The 21,380-nt window shown below is 39.9% G+C and overlaps 1 protein-coding gene across 1 annotated transcript; it reads left to right on the top strand.

Annotated features, from left to right (window-relative positions):
• Positions 1 to 399: 399 nt before the first annotated feature.
• On the top strand, positions 400 to 20,836 carry Stmn2 (stathmin 2). Its single transcript, XM_035439002.1, has 4 exons — positions 400 to 505; positions 4,193 to 4,365; positions 14,417 to 14,608; positions 20,777 to 20,836. Exons 1-4 carry the CDS (start codon positions 424 to 426, stop codon positions 20,834 to 20,836), a joined length of 507 nt encoding a protein of 168 aa, XP_035294893.1. The 5' UTR covers positions 400 to 423.
• The last annotated feature ends 544 nt before the right edge of the window (positions 20,837 to 21,380 follow it).

Raw genomic sequence — 21,380 nt, 5'->3', positions numbered from 1 at the left:
GAGTTTGTGACTATCCCCAAACGAATAGTGGTGATGCAGGATGAACCTCCGAGAATCCTGAAGAAGACTCACACATACGTTAATTAGCCTGTCTCTGCTAATTTCCTCTGTTTCCTTTTTCACTGTTTTTACCGTCTTCCTTCCTGCTGGATCTCAAGTCCTTTTGTTTTGTTTTGTTTTAAATCTAACTCGCTTTCATTTTTTAGCTAACTTAATATAATATGCACTTCACATCCTCTATAGGGATGAATATATACATCAGAGTTGTTTATATCTCTCATTCATTGGGAAAGCAAACCAAGCAGCCTGCCTTCTGCAGAAGGCTATAATTATTGTTCAAATTTAAAGAGGCATTAAAAGGAAATTCAGTGAAGGAAGCATTCTAATCTTGAATCTTCTTCACTTTCAGCCTACAAGGAAAAAATGAAGGAGCTGTCCATGCTGTCACTGATCTGCTCATGCTTCTACCCGGAGCCTCGCAACATCAACATCTACACTTATGATGGTGAGTAGCCTGCAGCAGAGACACCCCTAGCTGCATAATTGACATGCGTTTGAATATATGTGCTTCTCTCTCAGAGCTCCTAACAAATTAGATGAGCATTTTATAGATCTCAGTGTTAATTTGCTGTGTCCAGCCATTAGGTCTTATTGATTGCCTATTGCTCACAACAGTTTGAAGTCAGTGCTAATCAGAGCACATTAATGTCTCTTAAGAGGCATGGCTGGCTTGTTCCCAGCATCCTCATCAGCATCCTCATCAGCATCCTTATCAGTATCCTAAGCAGCAGCAGCAGCAGCAGCAGCAGCAGCAGCAGCAGCAACAACAACACACCATGATCTACAGGATGTCTTTTCAAATAATGAAATACACTAAACTACAATTACAGTAGACCTTAATTTGCAAAAGACTATTTTTTTTACATAGATCATTCAAGTAGTAGAAAACCTACCATCATCACTATTTCTCTTTGTACAGAACCCATGTTTTGTGAGTAAATGAAAACAAGCTAATAATGATAATTAAATTCATAAATAAAATTGACTTACGACTAAAGTCACAAGCAAAGAGGAACTAAGTAGAAAATAATGTAACACCACCTGTGATGGTTCAGACTTAAAATTCTAGCACTAAGGAGTCTGAAGGAAGAGGATTGCAAGTTCAAGGTTAATCAAGAGAACATAAGACCCTGTTTCAGAAAGCTAAATAACACTCTACAGTTGGCATGACCATTGGCATTATTTTCTGTTTGTGTGCTTGTTTACTTTATGGGGGTTTTTGTTGTTGTTGTTGTTTTGTTATTTGAGAAAGGGTCTCTCTGTGTAGTCCTGACTGTCCTGGAACTCACTGTACAGAACAGGCTGGCCTCAAACTGAGGAGATCGTCCTGCCTTTGCCTCTCAAGTGTCAGGATTAAAGGTTTGCACCACTGTGTAGGGGTGCCAATTGACTTTATTGAAGTGCAACCTTTGAAGTTTGCTTTATGCCAATTCATGATGATTAGGCTAGTTTGGTTTCATTTCTGGATCTTCCAATGTATGTGCATGGCCCCAGGCAAGAGGATACTTAGCTCTTTGAACATCATTTACTCTCTCCTTCTAAGAATTTGTGGAAAAGGTATTTCATGTCATAGCCTGCTACCTAAGAGGAACCCAGGAATTATTCTGTCCTTATCAACACTATTAGTTAAAACCTCACCTAATTCAGCCAATAATGCAATCAAAATAGGGCAGTTATCTGTGCCAGATCTACCTGTGGCATTTTGATGTATGAGAGGCTCACAGTTATTCTGCCTAACCACATATGTAAAGATCATTAAAAAGAAGAACTCAGAGCCATTCTTCTTCCGGTGCTGTTCTGATGACACAAGCATTAGAAGGGCTAATTAACTTTCCAGAAGCAGCTGTCTCTGTATGCATGTAAGCAATCCATCTCCAACCAAAACTTCCACTAGAACGCATGCAGCATGTCCAGTTCCTGTAAGTGCACTGAGTTAATAAATCAACTACATAGATCCGTACTATAAGTCAGATGTGCTGTTAGTAGGAATCCAACTGTGTTTAAGAGACTATAAAATCTTTGCTGTGCTGTCACTGAGATCAGATGATGAATTCCGCATGGTCCTTGCCTTCCTTGGACTTGGGGCTCTGTAGAAGAGTCTTGAAACACACAAGGAGAGCACCAAATTGTTGGGACCTGAGAGCGAGGGTGGTTTCTACCGCTTTGGGACTGAGAGGCAGGAAAGCAAAGCTATGTGAGCTGTTTGAAGCCGAAGAGACAATTCCATATCACTCACACACCACTTCAAAAATACTCAGTAGAGAACTTCATATTTCCAGAGTGTTTACTTGGCCTTGTATTTCTGCCTTGACAGTAATTGTATGAACAATGTTGAGATCACATGAAATGCTCTTCCTGGAGCATTCATGAAAGTATAACACCATGCATCACAGTAAGAGATTTGGCCATTGAATGCGCGAGAATCCCCTGGAGGTCTTGGAACCACTCTGGAGGGTAACAAGAGACAGCTACACTTGAAATATTAGTGACACATAACAGTTGCTTAATCCCAAGAAGTTTCTGAATGCAAACAAAGATCAGTGGACTGAGACCAGAGGGTTGAGGTGTGGGGCTCAAACCAAACTACTAGGTTAAAATTGACCAATGAAGTTTTAAAGAAATCAGTAGATTTTCCTACATTGTGAGCTATGAAGTCATAAAAGTACTCAAAGACACTGCCTATTACCCATTTTATGTTATAGATTATTTTAGATTATAGATGATAGTGCAGGATTAATATATGATAATAAGCCTATTAATCGTATGTAATATGATTAAACCTTGAAAGTCTGGTAATCTACTTGTTGTTAGTATATATACCAATAATTAACATGGCTAGCAATTTTCTGTATTCTTTTGTTTAGTTAGCAATGAAAAATTATATGTTTACAGTAACCTTTTTTAAAAGATTTATTTATGTATATGAGAGCTCTGTCTTCCTGTGAGTCTGTACAACAGAAAAGGCATCAGATCCCAGTATAGGTGATAAAACGAGTGTTATTCCCTCATTAAAAAAAAAACAAGAACAGATGTAACTGGAGATCATTAGTAAAATAAATCAAATTCAGAAAGTCACATATCTCATTTTCCTTCATATGTCTTCATGTAGATATATATATGATATATATATATGATATAAAAGGAGGAGGGATATTTGGGAAGAAGGAGACCAACCAGAGTGAGACAGAGAAAGAAAATAAGGGGACAGTGAGGGTACAAATATGAACTTGTACATAAGGAAGTTGGAAAAGTCAAAATCACACCCGTCATTCTGTACAGTGAACATATGCTAAAAATTTTTAAACATAAGTATAACACAATACATTGTTACTATTATCACTGTAGATCGCAATTGTGCTAGTTGAGTTTTTGCCAAATTAATATAATCTAGAGTCACCTGGGAAGAGGGACTCCATCACCCTGACGTGTGGACATGTCTATTCAGCAATTTCTTAATTGATGTAGGAGGGTCCAGCCAACTGTGGATGGTGCCACCCCTAGTTTTGAATTGTGATAGAGCAAGTCGGACAATCCATGGAAAGGAAGTGTTGAGCAGTGTCCCTCCATGGTCTCTGCTTCAGTTTCAGCCTCCAGGTTTCTACTTAACTTCTTGCCCTGGCTTCCCTCAATGATGGACTGTGGTATGGAATTGTAAGCCAAATATATCCTTTCCTCCAAGGTTGCTTTTGATCATGGTGTTTTGTCACAGTGACAGAAAGCAAACTAACACAGTCATGAACATATTTTAATGTCCATCTGAAATTTCATACTATTTAACCAACATCTCCCCAGTATCCATTAGCCTTGACAGGCACACTATACTCTGTATGTATGAGGACAGGCAATCTTTGTCTTGCTGTGTCTAGTTTCCTCTTATACAATGCACTCCAGGTTTATCCATGTTGTTGTAAATGACAGAATTTACTACATTTATCAACAAAAGCATTTATACTGTTAAAGTGCATGCATAATTGAGCTGTGGGAGTTCATGCATGCTGGAAACAAGGCAGAGCTGATTATCTTTGTGCAGTACTTGGAATAAGATGCCTCTTGCAATTGCTGGACTCCAAGTCATTAAAGTGGTTGCCTGATATAACTGCCTACTTAACATTCTCCAATGTCCCTTCCACAGATATGGAAGTGAAGCAAATCAACAAACGCGCCTCTGGCCAGGCTTTTGAGCTGATCTTAAAGCCACCATCTCCTATCTCAGAAGCTCCACGAACTTTAGCTTCTCCGAAGAAGAAAGATCTGTCTCTGGAGGAGATCCAGAAAAAGCTGGAGGCTGCGGAGGAAAGAAGAAAGGTAACTTTCTCCATAAGTTTTGTTTTGTTTGTTTGGTTTGGTTTTTAAGAGACTGAGTTACTCTGTGTTGCTCTGGCTGCCCTAGAACTTGCTCTGTAGACCAGAATGGCCAGATTTTCAAAATCTCTCCTTTCTTTTTTCTTTCCCTCCACTCCAGTCCTCTCTTTTACACAGACACACATATGTGTATGCACATACATGCCCACATACACACAGACTTCAAGCAGAGATTCCAAGAGTCAATGATACCTGAATGAGCCTGTACTAACCCAACACCTTTAATATAATAAGATACTACGAAAACCATGAGCCTTAAGATTTGAGGGCAGGAGCTGGAGGTATTGCTCAGTAGTTAGAGCACTTACTGCTCTGATAAGAGGACCCAAGTTTCATTCCTAGCACCCACTTCAGGGGACTCATGGTACCTGAAACTTCAGATCCAAGGGGATCTATTGCCTCTGACTTCTACAGGCATCTACACTCCTATGCACATACCACCCCCACTCTCTGAGGGCATTAAGATATCCTAGCAAATCTGTGTGTTGATAAAGCTCTATCTGGATGTATCTGTCCCAAAAGGAGGTATTTCCTCCCACAGTCTTCTTTCATCCTTGCACTGTAAATCCCACTTGCTCTATCATGATGTATTTTAGACTCTTGTGGGTCACTAAGAATATCCTGCATACACAGTTTTACAATATGAATGAAACTCTGCATTTTTAATTCCTTTTATGTTGTCTACAAAAAAATCTGCCAATATATTAAACACTATAATCTATGAATATTGTTATAAATCTAGATGGGGAAACTGAGATACTAATCCAAGTAGATACACACAACTTAAGTTTTTGTAACCTATTTTGCTGATACTTGTAGGTGTAACCAACTGTCTTGTCTAAAGCCCTGAGGTATCAGTTGCACTTGAGGCAATTTAAATTCTCCTTAAGCAGAGGTATCCTCTATATAATGGGCACAGCATAGCATAGGATAACATATACATGAGATACCCATACACACATACATGTTCAAAGTTGGCACAGACTTCGGAGTACAAAATCAGTGACTGATCTAAAATTGATATTCAGAAAGCAAAGTTCAATTTCCTAGGTTAGTACACTTATGGCATTTCCAGCTACTGTACTTAATTCACAGAAAGTGACTAAAGGAAAAAGAATACAGAGATAATAAAAATTAACTAGGTGTTGATTTATAAAACTCCCTGAGGCAACTAATTACTGATTCTGGTAAAACTCCTATCCTACATCCTGACGGCAGTAAACTATTAACAGTTATTTAAACAATTAAATCAAACTAGAAATTGACTGTGTAGCTAATGGACATTGACAAATAGAATCATCCAGCATTTTGATATTCAGAAAAAAAATGGGAGAATCTTTTTGTTTTAATGGTGTACACCATTACATTTTTTGTGCACTTTGGAAATTTTTTCAATGAAGAAATCACCATGTGGCTTATGTTCTAGTAGTAAACCTTTAATTAGGAGAAAGTGCAGCTATTAAGAGAAAGTACTAACTTAAACATTCATCCATTGATTTTGTTTGTCTGTTGGATGGCACTGACTTAATTAGCACTCATGTGAAAAACTGTTCATTCTCTTTAAAGAGCCCTCAGCAAATGCATGCATCTTAGTAAATGTCCAGGTGGGAACACACAAATGACCCAATCCAGTTGTGCTAGCTAAAGGAGGCAGTGGGTATGAGATGGAAAAGTCCAGAAGTGGCTGAAGAAAGAAGGATAGTTCTGTTGAGATGATGCTGTGCTATCATCTGAAACTGTTTTCAGGCCACCATTTCCTCTTGTCTTCTAATTGACTTCACTGCTGGGATAGTTTAGTTACTCTCAGTCCCCAATCACTTTCCAGCAACAAAGCAACTCAGGCAGAAGCAGAGCTTCTTTCTCTCCCTTGCAACCTATTTGCAGCCATGGTTGCACCATGGCTGAGGAGATGCAGGAGTGTGATGCTCAAACTTGGACCAGTCACTCACCTCTGCCCTACAAAGATGGTTAGGCAAAATCTAAGGGTGAGACAAAAGAAAATTAAGGCCTCCTCAGAGAAAGATGGGGGTGGAGCTTAGAGACACAAAACTGCAGGTATCCATAGTTGTCTGCAAACCTGTAGTTCTACTGTGACAACCAGAATGATCATTTAACTTGTATGCTAGTGAATGTGTAGTTCTTTTGTCTGCTAGAATCCTAGTGGTTGTTTTTATGTAAATACAAAGTAAAAAGCTGTGTGTACATTCGGCTATGTAAAACTGCATTACTAGTTAGAAATATAGTTAAAATACTAAAATTTTTAGTGGTCAGATTAAAAACAAAAACAAGTTAAATTAATTTTATTAATACTTTATTCATACTTAAAGCATTATATCAATGTGTGATCAATAGAAAAATACTGCTAACTGAGACATTTTTTTCTTGTCATACTGTTTTAAGTTTAGAGTGTGGCTTACCCCGTAGGGAGTTACAATCATAATATCCATCTGTGGCCAGTAGTCACTAAAGCGAACAGCTTCACAACTAACAACTTTTATAAGCTATGGGAAAACTTGACATCTGCTTTTCCAGTAGAAACCAAATAATTATTCATATTCAACATTTTGAAATATGTAATCTCTATACCTCAGCATAGAAATTTAAAAAGTAGAGACTGCCCCATGCTGTGATTTCCTCATTGCATTATCAAGGCCAGCACAGGAGCACTTCAACCTGTGGCCCTGCATCTTCTTCCTGCCTTCCCAGTCTCTGTTCACATACTGTCTCATCCTTGTGACTCACCAGGTGTGTGTCCTCCCTTAGTCTCTGTTGTATTAGCAGTACCCTGCTCTCCCTTCCTAGCACTTAGCCTGATTGATAAAGTATATATTTATTTTCATTAACTACTTAATTAACTTTAGCCTCCATTAAACTTCATGAAGGTCGAGATGTGTGTTAACAGTGTCTGGCTATATCACTACAATTTTTACTCTTTTAAGAGAACAAAAAATTTAAGTTGCTATGGATAAATGTTAAGATAACAATATGTAAGTTGTATAAACTTTGTATTCCATACTCCCATCCCAAGGTAAAATTATAAACAGTAAGTTTCCAAGTGACATCTCCTGAAATTAAAATCACACAATTGACAGACATTTATCTGGGACCAGCTATTTATCCCAAACATGACTCTAGAAACTAAGGACATCCTCACTGAGCTTCCTGTCACTAAGGGAACAATGGGACCAATAGTCAATCATAAATACACCATGGCATAATACAACATCAAGCATGAGCAAGAGAACATAACATAATGTTCAGAGTAGTAGCAGCAAGTGCAAAGGCCCTGGGGTCAGAGGATTCTGGTGTGTTTGGAAAACCCACAATGGCCAGTGAGACTGAAGTGGTGAGCACAGAGGCAAGGACAGGTGCTAAGGCCAGAAAGCAGTGTCCTGAGGACTTTGGCTTTGAGTGAAAAGAAGGCAGAGGAAGAAAATAAAACCATGTGGGCATTTAATGTGAATCACAGACCAGTCTTAAAGAAAGGTCTATTTTTAAAGGGGCAAACTAGAAAAATGGTGTTAGATAAATAGAGGAAATGGGAAATTGTTATAGATTAGAAAACAAACAAAAAGGCTTCATAACTAAGGACAAATAGAACCACAAAGGCAACCACAAAGAAAATGTTTTGAAGGCAGTGGTTCACACTAGTGGACAGGCAAGTTGGGAGGAAAAACTAGGTCAGACTCCACTATGTAAGCCATAAAGAGATACTGAATTTTTTGCATAAAACAAATGTTTCTAGATGTTAAAAATAAAAATAGTCAGCTGGTAGTAGTCCATGCCTTAATTCCAGCACTTGGGAGGCCAAGGTAGGTGTATCTCTGAGTTCAAGGCCAGCTTGGTCTATAGAGCAAGTTCCAGGACAGCCAGGGCTACAAAGAGAAAATCTGTCTTGAAAAATCAATAAATAAATATTAAAAGCTGAAACAAATATTAAAAAGCTGCTAAAAACTGAGAAACTGGATTTAGCCTAGTCACATTACCCTGAGTCTATTTCCTTTCCCATATATTAAAAAATTTTAAAGATTCCCCTGCAAAATCACATGGCATTAATAGTATCACATGTGTATTTATAGTATTTTGCTGATGTTATAAACAGTTGGTACTGCCAGTTAATAGCCCCAGTTATCTTAAGATAGTAAACATTTCCTCACTAAATTGACAGAATCCTAACTCGAAGTAAACACAGAGGTACACATGGGCAGAGGTATGAGAAGTGGTTGTTATTAGGATGTTGTAAACACAAAACCATTATTAGGAAGTTTAAGGCCTGTCCTTGGGAATCCAGGAGCCCTCTGTCGGCCTAGGGCCCAAGTTATGCAGACAGGGCTCTCTGAAGTCAGGGATGGAAGGCAGCTACTCAAGTATCTCCACAGGGGATCAGATGTACTGTGCATTAAATACCCTGGCAGTTTTCCCAAGTCCCTAGGCCACTTGCACACAGTCATAGCACTGACCATATGGTGACTAGCTTGGATGGAACTGTACAGGTTCCTTCCAGCCAGAATTAATGCTCCATGGTTAATCAGATAGAAAAGCTTATTCTAAAAAGAATGAAACTTTCTCTTGATTTTTCTCCCTTATTGAAGCATCTCTGGCAATCAGTGTCTGTTTTTTTGAAATTAAAGTCTTCATATTGCAACTGATCACGTTTGGGAATGGATGCTAACATGTTGGCCATCCAGTAACTGTACCCATTCAGTCAACATTCATATAGCAAGAGACGGCAGAAGTAGGCTTCCACACATCCCAAGGGAATGATCCATCACACTCTGCTGTTCTCTTTCCCACATGTCCCAGCATAGGTGACCTGTGGTCTGACTGTCTTCAGCAGACCACAGTGTTTACAGGGTCCTTTCAAAGCATCCCAAGAACACTGATTATTCAGAGTGTCCGCAGTTGAACCTGTCCCTCCATGCAATAACTACTGTCCTTGGGCAGTCATCTAAACTCTGTTTTTTTTTTTGTTTGTTTGTTTTGCTTTTTTGCCCATTATCCTAGTTTGTTTTCTGTGGCTATGATAAACACCGTGACCAAAAGCAGTCTGGGGAGGAGGGGGGCCATTTGACTTACACTTGCAGGTCATTGTCCATCACAGTGTCAGGACAAGAACTCACAGATGAATACTGTCTAAAGGCTTGCTTAGTTTACTTTCTTATACAACCCAGGCTTACCAGTCCAGGGATAGTGTCACCCACAGTGACCTGGCCCTCCTACACCAACCATTCATCAAGAAAATGCCCACAGACATGCCCACAGCCAATCTGATGGAGGCAATCCCTCAACTGAGATTTCCTCTTCCCAGGTGACTCATTTGTGTCAGGTTGACAAAACCCAACCAGCACTCTCCTCTATGAGAAGACTTGTAAAAGGTCCCGTGTCACACAGTATCATGAGAAGAAGGAAGTTACTCTCTATAGTAGGAAATTATCAATACAGAGTCAGGTAGAAATATAAGGGTATTTAATAGGGAAAAGCCTTACTTACAGAGCGAACCAGCCAGCCGGTGGTAGTCTGTACAGCAAGAAGCAAAGAGAAACCGAAAACGAAACGCAGTCCCCCCTACTCACTCTGACCACGCCCTCACAAGCCCTCAGGTACTCCTGTAGCCAGCCCCTAAGAAGGCGTGGCTACAGCTTCCCCTACAACTGTACACACATAGAAGGAGCACCATGAGGCATCACCCATTCCTGGATAAAATACATCCAGTCTGGCTTTGCAAAAATTATGGTCCAGTAAATGATTTTACAAAGTAAAGTGGTCCTTGATTAACACTGTTGCCATATATTATATGCCATTTCATGAATATTTTGAATATGAATAGTCTTTATCATAATACATAGATATCAGCAAACACAATTTGGAGTCAGATGCAAGATTTATAATGGTAGTCTATTTAGGAGAGTTACTCACACAGATACGCTTAGCCAGGCAACAGGGATCGAGAGAAGGGGCTTGCATGAGTGCCCCTGAATTACTTAAACCTTTCCCACATCACTCTGACCACATCCAAGCAGGCATAGTCAGCAACACCTGTGTCCAGCCCAAGCAGGAGTGGTTATCGTTACCTGTGACCATGCCCAAGCTGGTGTGGTCAGCGGTACCTCTAATCATGCTTTCTCCCTCCACATAAAATAATCAGGGTGATAAATAATAGATACATAAGTAGGTCAGGCCAACTAAAACTGCCTTGAAAAACATTAATATTATGAAATATGAAAATTTAATGATACTTATTACCTTGATAAAATTGTGCACTAAATTGATTAAATTAAAGGCTCCACTCAAACCTGTCCACTAAGAGTTAATTCATGTTTTAACATCTCTGCACAGTGAACTCTAATGACCTATAAATCTCAGAAAGAGAAGTGAGTTCCTTGCTCTAAATAAAATGATGTGAAAAGGAACCATTAGTAGGCAAATCAGGTAGCCTGAACATCTTCATTTGTAGCTCTAAAGTTTTAGAATGGGCCCCTCTCGTTCTCTTACAAAACCAGACCACAACTTCTGTGAGGTCAGAACCAGATGCAGTTTGCATGGTTGCCAATCCTGTCACAGTGCTGGCTCTCAGTCTTTATGGGCAGGAATCTCTAATTCTTGCAATAATTCCAGGACACATGACCTTCCCCTCCAGTGACGTGTTGTAGGTACACATAAACACAACTTTCAATTTAAATGAGGGATAATAAAGAGTTTGTTTTCAAGTCAGTTATGAACATTCATGGTCCGGAAACACAGTTTCCAGTTTCCCTAAATACCAAGTCACAACCTGGTACAACTTGTGATTAGGTCCTAGCTCTGCAATACTCTGACACTTCACATTGAAGTTCCTCCTAACCAATCTATTCAGAACCATCAGGCAAGTTCATATTCTTTTGGGGATTGTCATCTTCAGTTGGCATCTTAAGTTGGTAAATGGCACCTGAGATGGAATGTAGGAGGAAGGGGAGTAGTTTTTCTATAGTCACAGTTCAGTATTTAGGAAGCCAGCATGCTTCATGATCATAAAATCTTCTTATCGTGGTTTTCTTGGCAAGCAAGAAGAGCACACAGACCCTTTTTCCTGTGAGGGAACCCTAGCCACCCCATCCCAGGCTTCAGAGTTCATTATGAACCTCCAGGTTGTCATTTTAAGTCTCCTTCTGCACTCCTGGCTTTTCAGCATGAGGGGAATGCCATGGTCCTTGTTTCACACAACTACACTCAACTGTCATATTTCAGCACATTCTTTTGCCCTTGGCCATGTCAACAATGTATTAGCAGAAAGTCTGATATATACAGGGCAGCATCCAGTCTACTACTAGTGGGGAGGTACTTTGGAACTAAGGGATTTAGTGTTTGATGAATGGCTCTGGGTGTCAAGTAATATATCTCACAAATGATGAAAGGGGACAAGAAGATGGAGTGGCAGGAATATGTGTACTTCAGAAGTAAATGGAAAACCGGTGGCCTTAAATCCCTTATGTGTATATAAAGTAAAGTGAGTTTTATAGACCAGTTAACTCAGATTTATCATCCAATTCATTTGTGCAGTAATTAAACTCTTAGACTCAGTAGTATAAGAGATGCTAATTAACCTCTTTGCAAAATGTTCAAGTGTTCCTAAATGGACAATAACTCTTCTCCCTGTCTCATTACTGTGCCTCCATGTACCTCCAGCAGCATTATTCCAGAGTTCTATGTGAGGATGTGCACAAAAGGTGCTCACCGGCAATATGCCTCAGTTTCTCAAACCATGAGGAATACAGGGATCTCCCACGCACCCACACCCCCCCATGGCACATTTGAATAACTCATCTCTGTGTTTGCCTTGGCTTACTTCTGCCTTGAACCAGCTGCCTGCGATAGCGCCCAGTTCTCCATTTCAGTTCTCAAAGGGCTTCTGTGTCAGGAACATCCTCTCGACCATGATCCTCCAAGGCCGTGACTTATCTTTAAATGTTTGCCAGGGTTCAAATCTCCACCTCTATCCAAACTTACACAGCCCACTGGCCTTCTTGCTAATCTGCCCAATCACAACACAGAGTAGGAACACCTTGCAGGGAGAACTTTACTCCCACACATAGTTAGAAACATGCTTCCATTTTTTCAGATCACATGTTGCCATTCAGCTTCTTGCTCACTTTATGTCACATCTTTGTGTAATGTTCTGAAGTTACTGCTTATTTGCTCACTGATACAAATACTGGAACCAAAACCAATCTTCTTCTGGATGGTACAGCTGCAGGAGTGAGCCAAATTCAGGGGAGAGTCGATTTCTCCAAGGAATAAATAAACCCAGGGATGTTACAGGCATAAAGAACTGTTAGCTCTCTGCAATAGTGGAGACCTAAGTCTGACTTTCAGTAGAAATATGGAGATTGCAAGAGCCCCTAAGCTATGATCTAGTGAAGGATTTGTTTGAACATCAAGTGCCTGAGTTGAGAAGATTGCTACATGGGTAAAATGCTTGCTGTACAAGCCTGAGAACTTGAGTTCAGATTCCCAGAATCCATGTAAAAATACAGGCACTTGTCTAGAGCCCCAGTACAATGTGGTCAGAGACAGGTGGATGGATCCTGGGGCTACAAAATGGCAGGCTCCTGGTTCAGCAAGAGACCACATCTCAAAAATAAGTGAATAAATAAAACAGAGAAATCATTGAAGATTAAATCCCAATACCTCCTCTGTCCTCCACACATGCCTCAAAAGGGGAAGGCATTTGCACACATGATTGCATGCATACACAGAGAGAGAGAGAGAGAGAGAGAGAGAGAGAGAGAGAGAGAGAGGAAGAGAGAGAGAGAGAGAGAGAGTTTAATACTATAAGATATAGTAGCTCACTCCTTTAATCTTGGCACTCAGAGGCTGAAGCAGGAAGATGGCCAGTGTGTCTTGAAAAGGGTAGACTATGGCGTACCAGCAATAGAATCACTGGAATTGTTAATCAAAAGCATAGATTGCTTGGCCTCACTAAAGAGCCTTGGAAATGGATTTCATCAGGCAGATGCTGGGTTCTCGGTCATTATCAAGCTCTCAGTGATTACATTTGCAGAGAGCCTTACATCCTACTGATGTTAAAGAGAGAGAGAATACACAAAAGGCACAGCTAACACCAATGGCTCTCTCGCTCCTGAAGGACCACAAGATCCCAGTAATTCCTGTGGATGTACAAGTGAAGAGTGACAGCCAGAATCAGAGATTTCTGCTGGTTTTGGTTAAAAGGATAGTGAACACTAAATTTGTGTAAATGTTTTCAAGTCTCTACAGAGTATTTTATGTGTATGCATGTTGTGTCTGCATGTATATCTGTGTACTATGTGCACACCTGATGCCAAAGGAGTCAGAGAGAGTATTGGATTCCCTAGAACTGGAGTTGAGGACAGTTTGCTGATATGTGGGTTCTAGGCATTAAACCCTGATCTTCTTCAAGAACAGCAAGTACCCTTTACCACTGAGTTGTATCTCTAGCACCAGAGAGAATTTATTAATAGCAAGTGGGAAAGGGGAAGGACAGCCATGTAATACAAAGAAAAAGTGAATTTGATTGACAAAAGTTGAAGAGCTCCTATAGGGCCCACCCTATGTTTGTTGAGAAAACAGTGGGGTAGAGAAAAGGATAGCAGAAAAGGAAACCCAGGCCTCAGGCTGTTCCCATTGTCTCCAGGTTCTCACAGAATGTTGTTGTCCAGTGCCTCATTGTAGCATTTCCTGTTGCACAAATGCTTAGCAGCAACATATTTCTAAAAAAAAAAAAAAAAAAAAAAAAAAAAAAAAAAAAAAAAAATGAAAGAAAGGAAACCCCTTAATGAGAGTTAATGCTATTTCTAAGACATCATCTAAATCCTTGACAGCAGAAAAGTCAGGAAGCCACATTCCCCACCAACACATTCTATAGAAAGTGCTGAAGTCTACAGGTGAGAAGAAGCTGGACAACAATGCTCATGGCTGCAGCACCAGTTAGCAGTCAGCTAAGCCAGCATCCAGATAACTGGAAATGTTTCCTCCCCAGTCTCAGGAGGCCCAGGTGCTGAAACAATTGGCAGAGAAGAGGGAGCATGAGCGAGAAGTCCTCCAGAAGGCTTTGGAGGAGAACAACAACTTCAGCAAGATGGCAGAGGAGAAGCTGATCCTGAAAATGGAACAAATTAAGGAAAACCGTGAGGCTAATCTAGCTGCTATCATCGAACGTCTGCAGGAAAAGGTAAGGGCACCAGACTGCTGAGCAGGGGAGACAAACCCTGTGCAGCACGGCTGGGGAGGGGGGCATGTCTGTGCAGCACAGCTGGGGGACATGCCTGTGCAGTACGTGCTGGGAAATGGGGTGGGACAGTCAGCCTCAGGCTGCTCTCATCATGTAGTTTGGCTCTGTGACCTGACCCTGTGGTGGAAAAGGGGAATTCTATAAGCACGGGAGCCCTCGTCAAATGTTCACAGAACAGTGGACTCAAGAAGGCTGGTCTCAAATATGTATGAGTTCTGTACAAATCAATGTGTTGCAAAAATACCAAGGTGTAGATGTTTAACTGATTATATTAATGCTATAATACTTAATGTTAATAGAAAATTAACATAATATTTCATTAAAAATAATACATAAACTTATTACAAAACTTACAAATTTAAATATTTTGTAAAGAAATCTGGAGCATGGGAGCATAGCAGGGGGATTTCATCATGTTTGGTATCCTTAGGTCTTTTTCCATATCTCCCTGCACAGGTGCAAATACACACACACACACACAAACACACACACACACCATCTCCCAAAAGCCTTCTTTTGAAACAATACACAATGTAGCTATGAATAGCTTTGCTTTGTCCATTTCCAGAAACTAGATTAAGCTTGAAAAATAGGAACCCTGAAAAAGATACATCTGTTCTTCTCACCTTTGGCCCGTTCTCACAACTACATTATGTCAGGCCCTGAAGATGGAGAGATGCTGCCATCCTCCAAGCACTGAGAATTTACACTCAAACTCATAATCCTCCTGCCTCAGTCCCAGAACTCAAATTGCAGATGTGTACTGCTGTACCCAGCTAAAGACTTTTAAAAATGTTATTCCCCAGAGGTCTTCTTAGTCAAATATGCTCTTCATGAATTTTTGGGAACACTGCCTGGGAAAGGGTGTAGGCTCCAGCATAGAAGTAAGTCCCTGGATGTGTGAACACGTCCTAGGGATTTGGGCAGAAGCCAGGAGAACCAACTTTTGATCACCTTTTTTAAATTTGTAAGTAGTTGTGTCCATGTCCTTCAGAGTGGCACCCTGTCTCTCCCAATGTCTTAAGTCAGACTTTGGCTTAACACAGATCATATCAGTAAAGGTCATTGCTAGGACCAGATTTTCTTTGACATTCCATAACTAAATGGATGCTTTTCAAATTATATAGAAACTCTAGCCACGGACAGTCAACATCTTTTTTCTCCTCAGTGAAATGGGAACATCTCCTAGGAAGTACCAAACTTCCTTCTATCTGCTACGTTTTAAATGAACTAGAGATGTGGTGTAGTGTCATCTTCTGTTGTATCTTTGTCTATGAGAACTAAACTACTTCTTTCCTAAAATAGAACAAAGCAAATTTTCTATGATATATATATCATAGAAAAAAAAAAAATATATATATATATATATATATATATATATATATATCCTTCTGGTTAAGTGAAGTCTAAAAGGTCATAGTTGTGTAATGCTGAGAGTGCGTGGAGTTGCCTCTATAACAGAAGATTTTCTAAAACTTGACATCCAGGAAGGTGATTAATTCAGAAATTACATATTAATGAGTTAATCACTCAGAGAACATTTATAGGGTCTCTACTGTGTGCGTAGAAACCTGGAAGGGGACATAATAGAAAAAGATAATTCACCAGTCAGGCACAGTAGACCTCACTTATAATCTCAGCATTGGGGAGTCTGAGCAGGAGGAACCTGTGTTTGAAGTCAGAATGGGCTACATAATAAGTGAGACCTTGTCTTAAGAAAGAAAAAAGGAAGGGAGGGAAGGAGGAAAAAAGGAAGGAAGGAAAGAGAGAGAACGAGAGAGGGAGAGAGAGAGAGAGAGAGAGAGAGAGAGAGAGAGAGAGAGAGAGAATTGCCAATTACCTATTGTCAGTATAAATCAATCTTTACCAGCATTCCCATACTAGGGACAATACCTGCTAATTAAGAATAATTAAAGAGATGTTTTCTTCCTAGCCTAATGGGTCCCTCCCTGATCTAATGCACTCCTGAGCCACCTACAGAACCTTCCACCCATCCCACAAGCCAGCCTGCCTTAAACAGCAAAACAAAACTCAAAGGAGTTTCCAGCAGGGCTCACACAACCAGGTTTACCCTGACTAGAAGTATAGAACTTAAGAAAGAAGAGGTGTGATCTCTGCATAGTTAGCAATTAATGTCCAAGTATCCAACCAGCAACAAGTAGATGCATTTTAGCCATTATTTTAGTGATAACAGCAGTACATCACAGGATATAGCTTGAAGTGAAAAAAAAATTTCTTAAGAGAATAAAATTTTGTGATTCTTTTCCTATGAGGTGATTTGATGATATATAAGTATAGATCTCAGTCCTTATCAAATCGCATTTACTACTACCTTACATTCTTCTCATCTGACTTATATTGATTTTCTTGTTGTTCTGTTTCACAAGTGCCATTGGTGTGACCAATTACTACTGAATGTATCTGAAGAGTAAATAACGAAGGGGGAAGGGATTGTAACCAGCCATTATTGATTACTCAATTTAGGCCAGGCACTTTTATCACATTTAACCCAAACAATGATGCTACCAAGAAATATTGTTATTTCATTCCACATCTAAAGAACCTGTTCCTTAGAGAGTCTACTACATTTGGCCAAGATTACAAAGCAAGAGTGTAGGAATGAATGAAAGCCTTTCCCAGACTAAAACAGTGTTCTCAGCAGAAGCTGTTACTGTTTATTAGTCATTAAATTCTACATCATAAACAGTCTCATCAAAGCATTATAAGTTATCTCCATGACAACCCTTAATCCTATCACCACTAGCATCTTAATTTATGACAACAGGACTTTTATGAGCTCTCCCAACTTATTCCTGATCTATTTTTTTATGTCATGGGTGCATAACCATTAATAATAAGAAAGAAAACCAATTATGCTGACACCATCTTGCATTTAAATGAACTTAGATAATGGAATTTCATAGAATTATTATCTGAGGTCATCTAACTCAAGTTCTTCTTATATTTGATGCCTACAGACATTAAAGAGGTATTAATAGATAAAGGAAGGGAATGAAATGACCTCACATTTCTTGGCTTCCAATAAGAAATCTCTAAGTCACATTTTTCAGAGGACCAGAAGTTTTGTTAAAGCCACCTTCTGTACATTTCTTCATTCAATTACAAGTAATGTTTACAGTGCCAAAATACTACTACATTTCCCTTGAGGAGAGTGGGGAGGGAGAATTGCAGAGAAAGTGTTTTGTAAATTCAGATATGCTTGGGCCTAGCCAGTCCAGGACCTCTAAGTGCACCTAGCAAAGTAAGTATGAAATCCATAATTAAGTGGATATTACTAAAGAAGAAAGTCCTGAGTGAACTCCATAGACAACACCCTGAGTGAACTCCACAGACAACACCTTGATTGAAATCAATAGACTACACCCTGAGTGAACTCCGTAGACAATGCCCTAAGTGAACTCCATAGACAACACCCTGAGTGAACTCCATAGACAATGCCCTGAGTGAACTCCATAGACAATGCCCTGAGTGAACTCCACCGACAATGAAGGCTAATGACATCACTGCCTATGCAGGCCTCCCCTGGCTTCTCCAACATTTCCATTTAAAATCACATCAACACATCAGGAGAAGGCATTTCATAATTTGTGTTAAGTTCCCAAATAACAGATCAACTAAAATTCCTGAAAATATGTTCTTACAATCTCAGGAGAATTATCTAAATTTCCTTTTAAAGCTATCATGATCTCAAATGAAGTCTTTGATTTCCTTCAGCAAACCATTGCTTTACTAATTTGAGTAAGAAGTAAAGTCATAAGCAAACTGATAATGCCAATTCTAGTGTTTACGCTTGAGAAGTTCCATACTGGAAGCTCTGCTGTCTTCCAGCACCAAAAAGGAATGGGCATTGTCCCAATTTTCATGAGGGCTCGGCTTTCACTAATGAGTCATTAATTGCATGAAAAAGGGACACTGTACAGCTTTGCCTCATAATAACTGACCAAAAGAAGAATACCCTGCATCTGAGCTGATTTCCCCACATTTCCAAACAACTTGATTTCTCTGTATGTGCCCTTCTTCCTTCTCTTCATGGTTTTTCAACATACATGAAAGGCTCACTCAAACCAATTAAATTACATTACGTTGAAAAGCTTTCTCTATTTTTTTTTAATTTATTTATTGGTTCCAGTTAGGGAACAAGCTTGTTTCACATGTAAGTCCCTTCTCCCTCTCTCTCCCCTCACCTCCTCCCCCACCCCAGCCCACCCCCAACTCCATCCACCCACCACTCCCCAGGCAGGGTAGGGCCCTCAACGGGGGGCTCTGCAAAGTCCACTAAATCTTCCTATGCTGGTCCTGGGCCCTTCCCCATGTGTCCAGGGCCAGAGTGTAACACTTCATGTGGGATGGGCTCTCAAAAGTCCCTTCTTGCACCAGGGAAAAATACTAATCCACCACCAGAAGCTCCCTGGAGTGCAGAGTCAACTTCCTGTTTCCACCCATTTTTAGCTTTTGAGGAAGTACAAAGGAGGTGACACTTTTCCCCCTCCTACAGCCTAAACATGAGGGGGGAAAAGCATGCCACATTCAGATATAACTAACGTTGAATCTAACCACCTGCTAGTTATATGAACTTGGAAATGTTACTCAGCCTTTCCTGAGCCTTGGTTTCTTCCCTGTGAAGTGTGACTAACAGAATCTCTATCATAATATTGTGAAGATTAAGGAAATTAAGCAATGGATGCAGTTGTGGTGCACATTAGGTGACAAATACATGCTCAGTGTTATAGTATAAAGAACCCTGTAAACACAGACACTGGACATCAATAGGGTTTAATAATAAGATTTACTTTATAGCTGTCATCAAGATGTTTGGGAATGAATCAAAGAAACTACATGAGGAGAAAAGCAATTTTAAAATGTTCTAAATAGAAAATGAGTAATATTACTAATAATTAGCATTCCAAAGTTCATTTCAACAGCCATCTAGCACCTCTATACGAAACTACATGCCTATGCTCATCCAGTGTAGAAGCTCAAACTAAAAAACACTAGATCTACCTTTTCTCCATCAGTTCCCTCCTTAGAAAGGTCACTTCCCAGCCCAAGACTAGTGCCTTTAATAGTAGGGTTCCTTATACAAATAAATATCCACCAACCTCATGCAATGTGCCATGCTATGAATTGACAGTGGAGATCTTATAGCCAAACACAGACAAGGAGATGAATTTTCCTGTTTAGAACCATGTGACTGCCCCATAAAAGGGAAAATTTAATTTATGTTAGTGTTCTTATACAAGATGCAATTGTATTGGTTTGTGGTCTCATGAAATGCTGAAAGGATGCCTGTAACAGCCCTTGGAGCATATGCCTACACTGTTAATCAGCAGTGATGTGAGGCTAGGAGCCCCAGACATTCGAAGTAGCTTGAAAAGATGATTCGGCTGGACTGACTCAGACAGTGTGTTCGGGATAGTATAAGGCGGTGTTGGAAGCTCCCCGGTTCAGGTTCTGAAAAAGTTTCCCAAACAAGGTTTTAGGAAGTGGTGCCGAAGTCTTCTGTGGATCTTAGTTTCCCAAAGTGCCAATGGGCAAGCACAGATTCCTTAAAATAGTCTGAAAAGGGAACTAGACAATTAAGAAGATGGGGAGCCAACATTGTTATATTTTATTGCCAGTCTCAGAATTTATACAGAAGTCAATATATTCAAGATTTTCTTATTAATCATTTGACCTTTTGATCATAGTTTAAACAAAGAACAGTGTTTTGTTGTTGTTGTTGCTGTTGTTGTTGTTGTTGTTGTTGTTGTTGTTAGTATTAGAAGTCCAGGATTAGGGTACAGTTCCTCGGTAAAATGCCTGCCTATTATTTACAAGGCACTTGGTTCCAGGGTTTGATCACCAGCAAGGGAGGGTGGTGCATGAGGGGTTGTATAGGATAATAAAGATACTTGGAATCTTCTCTACTGTGATGTTTCTTGGGCCCACATTTTCCTTGGGGACTGAAGAAGATTCCCTCAGGAATTCCTCTTTAGTAGATACCACACAGGGTTATTTCTGACCAAACATGTCCACCAAAGGCTAGGAGGGCTCTCCTAATTCTCTGGACCATGTGGACTGATCTGTTCTGCCTTTGGTGTTTCCTAGGAGAGGCACGCTGCGGAGGTGCGCAGGAACAAGGAGCTCCAGGTTGAACTGTCTGGCTGAAGCAATGGCGGGTATGGCACGCCCCTCCCATAGTAAATCCCCCTGCCTATATTATAATGGATCATGAGATATCAGTATGGGAAATGTATGACATGGTTTAAAAAGAACTCATTATTAAAAACAAAACAAAAACAGAATCAAAAATAAAATAAAATCAATGCGGTTCCTTTGCAGAATGTTTTGCTTGGTGTTTAAAAAAGTACCTTGGATCTTATTTTGTAAATATTTACATTTTTGTTAAAAAATACAAGTATTGCATTATGCAAGTTATTTCATAATCTTACATGTCCTGTAACAGGCTTTCGATGTTGTGTCTTTCCACTCAAATGAACTTGCTAAGTCCATTCTTTTTGAAGCTCCCCATGTGGAACTCTAGTCCCTGCCCCTTTCATTCCAACAGAAAAAAATGAGGTCAGTAGACAGTCTATGGTGCTAGAAACCCACCATTGCCTAATGACCTAGATGACTTCAGAATCTCTGAGCTTGACCAAGACCACACTTAGATCACAGGTACTGTGTCTCCATGGGAGCCTCCACATTTGTC

The sequence above is a fragment of the Cricetulus griseus genome, chromosome 2 (genome assembly GCF_003668045.3).
Source record: "Cricetulus griseus strain 17A/GY chromosome 2, alternate assembly CriGri-PICRH-1.0, whole genome shotgun sequence".
NCBI lineage: Eukaryota > Metazoa > Chordata > Mammalia > Rodentia > Cricetidae > Cricetulus > Cricetulus griseus.
This window is presented reverse-complemented; position numbering and strand designations above follow the sequence as displayed.

Coding starts and splice junctions, on each gene's coding strand:
- Stmn2 (XM_035439002.1), top strand. CDS start 424: ATGAAGGAGCTGTCCATGCTGTCACTGATCTGCTCATGCTTCTACCCG. Junction 4,366..14,416: donor CTGCGGAGGAAAGAAGAAAG/GTAACTTTCTCC, acceptor TTTCCTCCCCAG/TCTCAGGAGGCCCAGGTGCT. Junction 14,609..20,776: donor TCGAACGTCTGCAGGAAAAG/GTAAGGGCACCA, acceptor GGTGTTTCCTAG/GAGAGGCACGCTGCGGAGGT.